The following is an 11,400-nucleotide window of genomic DNA, read 5'->3' on the forward strand; positions in this document are numbered from 1 at the left end:
TGCAAGAGAATTTTCAGAAGTGAAACTTTTTAAACCGGTGTTATAAATACAAAACGGGTCTTGAATTATAAATTCGTTTTCCTCTCTTGGCTGGGTAAAACTCAAATAATCTCCGCATTTTTCCCACAGCGAGATTAATAAAAGTTTTACATTTGACTAGACTTTTCAAAGCTTAAGCAATTAGATTGAATCAATGGAAATAAAATATAAAATAAGCGTAATATGTCCGCCATTTATTGTCACTTACAGGGTGGAAGGCACAGAACGGTATGCAAATGTATTATCAGTTTAATATTTAATTATAAATGAATTATTTAAATAATAATTTTCTTATTACTTTTTATAAAAAATTAAATTTCCTGAAAAGTCGTTTTTTTAAATTTTCATAACAGACTGGAATTGTTCATAAATAAATGTGAGAATTAAAGTAAGCAACAGTAAACTGTAAAATTGTGTAAATCATAGCACCAATTAAAGGTAATTACATAAAAGAACTTTCATATATCAACTATTTTAATTTACATACCATAATTGCATGCCAATTCATCAATATGTGAAACTGACTGTTACAAGACTCATTTTAACGTTCAATAAATTCGTTGCTCAAAAGAAATGTTATGCTTAGATTAAACGAAATTTGTTGCTGACTTGGCTAAAGAACGCTTTGTTTTAATTCAATCACGATAAAACATTTTTACACATTAATAAAATAAACTTATTTATTGTAATATTTTTCGTTATTATTACAATATGTTAACAACCAACAATTTTAATAGTCTCAATGCTTTACAATTAGACAAAATTTGTATCTCATGTTGACGTAGAGCTCTCTCGTTTTTGAAATTATCATCCTACATTTTGGTTTTGAAATGAATTTTTTAAATAATTTTTTATAATTACTAACTTATGTTTTCTGTAATAAGTCTATACTTACTGGGTAATGTATTATTCAGCTTTATTAGTGACCCGTACTTGATGTCTAATAAACGGATATCAGGAAAATACTTAGCAAGAGTTGTAGGTTATTTCCTTTTTGGGGACACTAACTTTGTCTTTCGTTCAGAAAATCGGTGTTTAGGTTTTCCTTTTGTATGAAATAATAATGGACTAATCGTCCAATTCAAAACATCATTAAAAAACAAAACGACTTATCTGAGGACATCATATAACAAGTCATTTGACATAGACGACTCCCCTCGCAAAAATAATTACTTTAAAAAAAGTTAATATGTCCGTTTACACCGATAGTTTATACATAAACCTAAGCAATTTAAGCCAAAGTAAAGACTTGGAATGTTTTGTCTGATCTAGATGGCATCCTAATCAAGATGGCACTTAGAAAACCAACTTGGGAGGCTAAAAAATGGTTACACTGTTGGCTACACATTGATAAATTTTATTATCATATTATATTACGTATAAATATTACATTTAAAATTGTTTAAGGAAATTACAGCAATTCAATGCAAACCATTTATTGATGATACTGATGTCGGGTCACCAGCTGCCCCTCTTCAGTCTCGTTTCATTTTGGAATGTGTGTTTGTACAAATGAAAGGAGACTGAAAAGGGATACCTGGTGCTCCCGAAAAATAATTACATTAAAGAAAAAAGTTGATATTTCCGTTTACACCGTTAGTTAACACATAAACCTAAGCAAGTTAAGCGCAAGTGAAGGCTTGAATTTTTTGTCAGATCTAAATGGCATCCTAATCAAGATGGCACTTGGAAAACCAACTTAGAAGGCTAAAAAATGGCTACCCTGTATTGATAAAGTTTATTAACATATTATACTACATACGTATAAATATTACACTTACAAATTTTTTAAGGAACTTACAACAATTCAATCCAATCTATTTATTGAAGGTACCGATGTCGGGCACCAGCCGCCCCTCTTCACTCTCGTTTCGTTTTGGAAGAAGTGTTTTCACAAATGAAAGGAGACTGAAAAGGGGAACCTGGTGCTCCCGAAATCGATATTCTCAATAAATTTATATGATTGAATTGTTGTGTTTACCTTAAAAAAACACCTTAAAAACAATTTAATATAAGCTAACAATGAGAAATAAAGAAGAAAATAATAAATAATGATAGTTTTTAGTTTTCTATTAACCTTCAAGCCGTTGACCGGCCCTCAGTACTGTTTACTGAATTGGATTTTTTGTTCTTCTTGCCACCTTCTGCTTTAATTTTCTGTTATTTCTGTATATTTACATAACTGAAAAAACTGTTAGTTTTTTAATTGTGAAGTGTTTTTTTTTATTCGGATTATTTGCAGAAGTGTAAATGATCGTTTTATTTGTTTCAGAGCTGTGGAGCTGTAAAGAGCCTCTGTTGGCTAGTTGCGGGCCTGATTGTCCTTTTGGCCTGCAGGTTGCACGTGATGGGAAGCAATACGCCTTCTTTCGCCACGAGCGACAACCCGACGGCAAGGTGTCCATCGATATTCACCAGGTTTTTCACATTCGCTTACCTCCCAGCCTTCAACGGTCTGCTGCTCCTCTTCCCGAAATGGCTCAGCTTCGACTGGTCGATGGACTCCGTTCCTCGGATTACAAGCCTCTTCGATTGCAGAAATATATTCACGATCTTGTTCTACGCCCTGCTGTACATCGGCGTTTCCAGGTGTATAAGAGACCTGCGCCACTGTGAAGAAGTGGCGAAGAAAAGGAGGAAGTGCAGGGGCTGCGGGCACAGCGGTGTGTACCACACGAGGGCGTGTAAATTGTCGAACAACAACAACTACCCTACCACGCCCTGCAGTTGTTCCACTCCTTCCAGAGTGACAAAACAATCCGAAACAATCATATTGTCATTGGCTATCTTGGTCGTCCCGTTTTTGCCAGCAACAAATTTATTTTTCTACGTCGGGTTCGTTGTCGCAGAAAGAGTTCTCTACCTGCCCTCGGTTGGCTACTGCTTACTTCTGGGCATTGGATACGCCAAACTTTCCACACCGAGAAACGTACTTCCTCAACTAGCCCTGGCAGTCCTTTTGCTAACATACTCAACGAAGACATACATCAGAAACATGGATTGGAAAGACGAAGAATCGCTTTACAGATCCGGGATACCTATCAACCCCCCTAAAGGTAAACAATATTTATTTGTCTTTTTTAAAGTTTTTTTTAATTGTCCATATGGAGTCTTAGGCAGTTCACCATTTAGTATATAAATCTTAGTCTTTGAAGCCGCTCTCTACTAATAGATTTTCTAAGATTCGGTTGATACCAAAATAAAGATTTTTATGAAGAATGTGAGGGGTGAATATTAGAACTTTTAGACAACTTTTCAAAACCTTTCAACAATATTTCTTCATAAGAATCCAGATGATTGGACTGACAAAATAAATGCATCTAAGCTCAAAAAAGCTTGGGCTCATTTTTTTTATTTCCGACCGTTTCGTTTTGCACAAAGCTCTCATAAAGAATGTTATCGATAAGAAAATCTTTGAAAAAATTAACGAACTAAAATACTTCGAGTTTTATTGGCTTTTTAAACTTTTGCTTTTAAACTAAAAGCCATGACTTCAAATGATTCCACTGCTGGAAATGTTGTTTTTGTAATTATGTGTCTGAAGGTATGTAATACTCAGTGAAATTCGGATAAATGTTCTCTCTCATTTTGGAAACTTTAGTTAACTTATTTTACTATTTCTGGATCACTTCTAATATTTTAGTGAATGAACTTTCCAATTTTGTCAGTTTATATTTAATAAAATGATTTTGTTAATTAATAATCATGCATTCTTGTCTTGCAGACAGTCTTTGTCATTGCTAATACTTTTTTTTATGGTCGCTTTGTATAGCTAAAATGTTTTCCCAGATAGCTTAACCTTTTTCCTCTTCCTAACTTCTGAATTGCAGTTTTTGTTTAGCTGTTTCTTCGAGACATAACCGGCAATGGTCATGGTCTGTCATTGCGTTGTTTTTAAGTAATGTTTTTGCGTTCCTATACTCTATTTCCACTCCCACTATTTTTATGTCCTTTGCTTACCCAAACTGTCAGTTCTCTTTTATTATAGCTGTTTATGGTAATGTTTATGTGTGAAAAATGGCAGAAAAGTAGGGAACAGTTCGAAAGATTGTAGGTTGAGATGGAGAGTTGGTATCTGGGTGAATGGAAGTCATGATAGCTCAAGTGGTAGAGCAGCGGCGAATTAAGCCGAAGGTCGGAGGTTCGAATCCCGCTCGTGACACAAAATTTTTCATTTCAACCAAAACCTTACATAAAAAGATTAATTAATTGAAAGAAGTAATTTGGTCATTCAGACCACTAAATATAATGGATTTATGTATAAGTTTAATTTACATTAGAGATTTGATTATTTTTTTAGCAAATATATCTGCGTCTCGATGGCTATGGGTTTCCGTATGACCTGGAACATGCCTCACTTTAGCGTTCCGCTATTTGGAGTACTATTATTTGGAGGTCGTGAGATGCGGTCTGGTGTGACTTAGGTTTTAAAAGAACATTTACAAGGACGTGGGAAACATTGTTTAAATTTTACAAATACATGTAGGATGTGAAGAAGAAAAAAGAATTTATACAATGCTACAAAATTGTAGATTTAAAGAAATAAATTTATACAATGCTACTAAATTTTAGATTAAAAAAAAATGAATTTATACAATGCTAGAAAATTTTAGATTTAATCAAAGTATTTGTACTCACTCAAAGTGTTTGTTTTCCGTGTAGATGTGTCATACTTGTGAGTCGAGTTGAGAGTGCCAATGAGATATTGATGTTTTATATTTATACACGTTGGATTTTGAAGGGGTGGGGAGGGAAGTCGGGAATAGAAAGACATTTTTATATGAGGAGTCGGTTTGTTTGAGGTGAAAGGAGCGGACAATACGAAAAAATGAGTAATGGTTTGGCCAGATTATCTTTTCAGGATTATATAGACGGGGATAATTAGGGAAAGGAAAATCAAATTGTTCAGGAATTAGACTATGGAGAAATGTTTGATGTGTGGAAAGTGACAATTGTTTTATATGTTGTATTATGTGTTTTGTGTGATGATGACATATTTTTTCCCATCCTACATGTATTTGTAAAATGTAAACAATGTTTATAAATCCCAGGACCTGAAGATGATCTCAATAAAAATCGAAACGTTGGCACGATAAAGAAAATGTTTTTCTAAAACCTACGTCACACCAGACCGCATCTCACGACCTCCACAAATAATTATCAAGTAACTGACACTAAACACCACATATTTGGAGAACCTAGGGCTTTTACGGAAATTAGGCCGTTTCAGATAAATTTTGAGTTGATCACTTGGGCATGAAGAGCCTTTAGTACTGTCTGGCTTCTATGATAATAGTTCGACTTGACATGGTTGTGCTGGCGCCGAAGGCTGTGGTTCTAAAAGTTAGCCATTATCCATATTTAGGTAACCAATTTTTATTCCTCTTTCTTCATTAGTAACAGTATAAATTAAACTTTAATTTTCACTTGACCCTTGGTGATTTGTTATAATGCTACTTTTTTACATTAATAAGAAACTGTTCCCCAATGATTTGATATGATCCCGGAACGCTAGTAGGAAAGCGTTCGATGAAATTATTTGTCTTAATAGTTTTACTGCCAAACATCTTAAGACAGTGGTAAAATCAAAATGATTATTTTTTAAATGTTTAATTATAAATGAATGAAGTCTTAAGTTGAAAGGATAAACGATCAGTGTCAACAGTTGACAGCAGTTTTTCAGCTTTAGTCCGTCCGTTGTCGTCGTATGACTTGAAACCCGATTGAATGACGTTGTCAAGAATGTTTTGTGTGTCGGTTGAGCTGTAGAGGCCCAGATGTGAAAATTCTCTCGTACGGCTTAGAAAGGGGTTGCATCGAGATCTAGCGAGCCGATGAAATGCAGGTCTATTCACACTCGAGCCTTTGTGCGGTTCCTCACCCGTCCCACCACCTATTGACAATATCCTTACAACTCGGAGCGACACAATGCCGTATAGGAAGCCATATCGTTAATGATCCCGGGCCCATTGTCCCAGTCGTCCTCTCAGAACCCCTTCAATTATAAACGACAGTAATTTTATGTATATACACATATCAAGGCCGAAGCTATTTGTCTCTCAGAAGCCTTGATGAAGCGGATAACTCCTTGATGTTTAAAGGGCGAGAATGTCCTGGAGAGATATTATGGAAAATGCTTTTATGTATTTTGTAAAGGCTCAAAGGGGAATCGCTCGAATCTCCGTTTCTCCTTCCTGAAACCAAACATGATTATTCATGTATAACGTCGAGCACTAATTACCCACAGTCAGATTAACTTAGATCTGAAGATGTTTGCCTTGCTTGCCGTATTTGAGATACAAGCTTTTGTTTAAGAATTGTTTCTAATGAATGACGAAATTAGGGACTTGGAATCTTGCGAGAATTGTTGTCGATTGTTCGATTCATTAGCCAAAGAAGTCCCAGTTATACAAATAGATATACACCAAGCTTGTATAATATCACTTTCAGTAAAGTTGATTAGGAATTCAAGAAGATAACATTCTTCCAAATAAACAGATAAAATAAAATCATTTTTCTTTGCCTTTTTTTTCTTTTTTAAAAGTTTTTAATGTTTCAAACCGAATCAACGATATTTATCCTCATATATATTTATAGTCCATACTAAAAAATGTATATTTATTTAGCATTTAGCCTGCAACAAAATAAAAAATAATATAAATGAAAATATTGAAGTTTTAATTTTAACAAAAATTTAAGTAAAAATTTCCAGATATATGTTAACAAATTACATTCTATGATGTAAACTTTTATATTCTTATTTGCAAAGTTGTAAATTTGTATTTTTCTGAGTATTTCAAGACAAAATATTATATTGCGTGAAACTGATAAGCAAATAATTCGTCATACTATCCTCATTGGTTAACCATTTAAAATGTTTAAAAGATGATAAATGTGAAAATGCAAATGCATTGGTCAGGTTACAACTTATTTGCATGGCATGAAAGGGTATCACTTTTAGGCTGCATTACGTAAAAACCACATAACCCCCCTTTAAATGAAAGGTATTAAATTATTGACAATTGAATTCCTCTGCTTAGGATTATGGAAGTATTCGAAAAGTGATTTGTAACATATTTTCGTGTTTTTTGATTTTATGTTTTCTCATAATATGTATGGTAGTCATAACTTTCACACACACAATATGTTATTAACAATAATTTCATGTATAAATTATTTTAATATATAATTAATAAATAATATCTATTATGTATTGAATCTATCTGTCGATCTTCCTAGCTATCTAACTATCTCTGTATCTCTTTCTTTCTTTGCCATCATCTTTTTGTTATTCTTTCAGTTTGTTTCTCTCACCTACTGCTTCATTTATTACGTAGTACATGTGCCAGTTTTCCCAATATTCATAATGCCCATTTTCATCCACTACATTTATTTCCTCTTTTTATTTCTTCATCCATCACAGTCTCTCAGACTGAGTTCTCTCGCTTTCTCCCCTCTCTCTCTCTCCTCTCACTCTCTCTCCCTCTCTCTCTCCCTCTCTCTCTCCCCCCTCTCTCCTCACTCTCTCTCTTTCTCTCTCTCTCTCTCTCCTCTCTCTCTCTCCCCTCTCTCTCTCCTCTNCTCGCTCTCTCTCTCCCTCTCTCTTTTTCTCTCTCTTTCGTTTACTAACTCTATCTTTTTCTGGCTCACATTTTCTCTTATTTTATCTCTCCTTCTCTTTTCCTTTTCCCTCATTCCGTTCTTAATTCTCTATTATTTTTTTTCTTTCTCTTTCGTTTTCTCCCGTTTTCTTACTTCCACCTTCTTATTTTTCTTTCTTCCTGTAACATTTTCTAATTTCGTTCTACTTTTTTCTAATTTTTCTCTCTTTCTTTTACGTTTTCTGTTTTTAATTTGTTTTGTCTTTCTTTTACATTTACGTTTTGATCTTCTCTCTTTTTCTGCCTATCAATATTTTTATTTATTTATCTATCCATCTAACTATCTACTCATCTACTTATGTTTTCTTGTCTTTTGCTATGTTTCTTTCTTTTCATATCTATCGTTTATATAACTATCGTATTCATCTTCTTACTTATCTTTCTCCACTCTTCTGTTTTACCCGGTAACGAATTATTGTTATTTATGATTTTTATGCTAGTGAGGGTAACGACTCAGTTCATTAATTTTCTCCATTAACCTTCAAAATAATCCCTAACTCTTTTAACACAATTACATTGCTTGGCTACAAAATTTTTTTAATCATCATTTTTGCAGCATCGATTTCGCAATGCCCCGGAATACGAATCCGTTAGGGAAGTGTTGGAGATGGGTTAAGACTAGGGTTTGGTAGGTCAAGTTAGGTTAGGTAAGGTAAGGTTAGGGTTAGAGTAAAAATTATGGGGTTAAGTTAGGATGGGGATTTGGGTTAAAGATAAGGTTTTTTAATTGTTTTAATGTTTATGTTTAAGCATGCTCCATATAAGGTAAAACATATGTTTTTCGTAAAACGAGGAAAATATGTGAGTGCGAAACGTGAGTTTTGGTGTAATGTAATCAACCTAACACTATTTACATTGTTGTGATAATTGCGCAAGTTATTGTGATTGCCAGACTGTTTGTGCTGATATACTATTAAACCAAATTTGGGTATTTTGTTATCTCATTACACGTATTAATTCTGAAAGCATGACATTTTTAAACTGGGCTGATATTTTTTTGAACGGCTGGTATATCAATTATAAAAATTGGGCGAATTAGGCGGAGTGAGTAAGCTTGATCCTGGTCGTAACCTGCGAGGTTAAAGTTTAAATTAAGAGGGAAAAGGATATTTGATTATAATCTTCCAATTCCGAAACGCCAGGCAAAAGAAATATAGCCACCGTTTTAGCCAGGGGGGCAGATATGAGCTGGTAGGCTCCAGCGGCGAGGGGTTATAATCCCTGGCCCGCTCCATCGTTCTCTGTTTTAACGCGGTCGACGAAAAAACTGGAACCGGTTAAATTTATTGCAGCCTGGATTCAAGGTCCAACCTCCGCCGATTACATCTGTTTATTTCCGACGTGAATTATTGTTGACGGTGGTGAAACATCGATTGATGCCTTGGTTCCACGCCGGCCGCAATACAGCCCACCGGATCGGTTCCCCATGGTGATTTGTCCACTGATCCTAGCCGAAGATTAAGTCTGGCAATCTATCCAGTTCGGATTCGAATCCTCACTAAGCCTTGCCCGTATCAAGTTCTGAAAACCTATTTTCTAATTCATACTATTTCGAATCGACGAACGATCAAATCCTGATTTACAGAGTCAAATGACTTTCTCGTTCATTATCAGTGGCCATAAACTTAAAATATGGGGGACAAAGAGCTTGAAAGATACTTATGAATAAATAAAAACATTGCTAATATGTACATAGACCTCAAAGTCTTCATTTAAGTCATAATTCTTTCATAAATGTGAAAAAATAATTTTAAAACATTGCTTTTGAATAAATATAAAAAGAGGTTCAAACTTAGTAAGTAAAGTTTCAACAGAATATTTTAGAGCTTATAGCTAATGTACAAAATATTTGCCTACTTTAGCGTCGTTTAACTAAATAATTTAATCCATACATGTTTTAGTGGTCTAATTGACCAGTTTACTTCTTTCTATTAATAATTCTTTTTATGCAAGGTCTTGGTTGAGGTAAAAAGTCAGTGTCAGGAGCGGGATTCGAACCCACGACCTTTGGCTAAATACGCCGCTACTCGACCACTTGAGCTATCGTGACTTCGTTCCTCTCTGACACGAAATTTCCATCTTAACCTACAACCATTCGAATTTTCGCTCTTTTTTTGCCATTTTTCAAATGCCTTGTATTCAGGATTCAATTCTCAACGACTTAAGAAGTGGCCACGGGGTATGTTAGTGAAGTGTTACTTTTTTACGTATTAAATATTAATCCATTTATGTTTAAATGGTCTAATCGACCAATTTACTTCTTTCAATTAATTATTCTTTTTATGTAAGGTCTTGGTTGAGGCAAAAAAGTCAGTGTCACGAGCTGGATTCGAACCCACGACCTTCAGCTAAATACGCCGCTCCTCTACCACTTAAGCTATCGTGAATAATTTAAACTAATTTCCCTGTCCTTTCATTCCCGGTACAAACTTAAAATATGAGGGAGAAAGAGATGATGATACATATGAATAAATAAAAACATTGCTAATATAAATATACATAGGCCTCAACTTCTTCATTTAAGTCATAATATTATAAATGTGAATAAATAATTATAAAACATTGGTTTTGAACAAATATAAAAAAATGGATCAAAATAAGTAAAGTAACAACAAAATATTTTAGAGCTTATAGCTTAGTACAAAATAATTGCCTACTTTATGCGTCTTTTAACTGAATAATTTAAATTAATTCGTCCCTTTCCTTTCATTCCTGGTATAAACTTAAAATACGAGGGACAAGGAGCTTGAAAGATACATATGAATAAATAAAAACATTGCTAATATAAATATATATAGGCCGCAAAGTTTTCATTTAAGTCATAATATTATTATAAATGTGAATAAATAATTTACAAAACATTGGTTTTGAACAAATATAAAAAAATGGATCAAAGTATCAAAAGTAAAGTACCAAAAATACATTTTAGAGTTTATAGCTTATGTACAAAATATTTCTCTACTTTAGCGTATTTTAACTGAATAATTTAAACTAATTCGTCCCTGTTCTTTCATTCCCGATATTTTCTCTTTTATGACTTTGACTGACTTTAGTATGTATGTTTTTAGAAGGGTTAGGCTCAGGATTGAACGTTTGTTGTTATTAGATGAACACACAAGTATTAATCCAAATAGAGGAGGAGAATACTGTGGATTACTATTATACGTTAATCTATTTGTTCGGATATTGAGCGTTCTGTGATGACAAGTGATCAACAAGAAACGACAGCAATATACATATTCAAAGAAATATAAACATGAACGTAATGAAATATAGTGAAATATAATTTACAGATAAATGTGGACTTTAGAAGGTTTATTTGAATATTTGCAAAAAAATTGTCTGTTTCAGCTTACGGTAACCTTGGATCGGTGCTGAGCTCACAGGGTAGAGTGGCGGAGGCTGAACATGCTTTCAGAACGGCACTTTTGTACAGGCCCAACATGGCCGATGTCCACTATAATCTGTAAGTATTTGTAGTTTTTCAGCTTTAAAAACAAAACCTTTACAACTATTTGGTTTTCTAACTCATCATTCATAATTCAGCAATGATTGTTGGCACTATTACCTCTGTTTAAAAGACGGAGAGAACTTCTCGGGTGCATTGTTAGATGTGCTAAGCTTTTGACAGGGTCTAGCGCCCTGGAGTTACCTTCCAACTAAAGCAATTTCTGTTCACTCCTTATTATCAAATCGTAAA

At 34.0% G+C, this 11,400-nt stretch overlaps 1 protein-coding gene across 1 annotated transcript; it reads left to right on the forward strand.

Annotated features, from left to right (window-relative positions):
- Positions 1–2,305: 2,305 nt before the first annotated feature.
- Positions 2,306–11,170, forward strand: LOC112127806 (transmembrane and TPR repeat-containing protein 2-like; the record flags this gene model as incomplete). Its single annotated transcript, XM_024229251.1, has 2 exons — positions 2,306–3,095; positions 11,052–11,170. Coding segments are annotated over 2 exons (909 nt in total), but the record flags the coding sequence as incomplete, so codon positions are not given.
- Between the last annotated feature and the right edge of the window lie 230 nt (positions 11,171–11,400).

The sequence above is a fragment of the Cimex lectularius genome, unplaced genomic scaffold, assembly GCF_000648675.2.
Source record: "Cimex lectularius strain Harlan isolate CLEC.00 unplaced genomic scaffold, Clec_2.1 scaffold345, whole genome shotgun sequence".
Lineage (NCBI taxonomy): Eukaryota > Metazoa > Arthropoda > Insecta > Hemiptera > Cimicidae > Cimex > Cimex lectularius.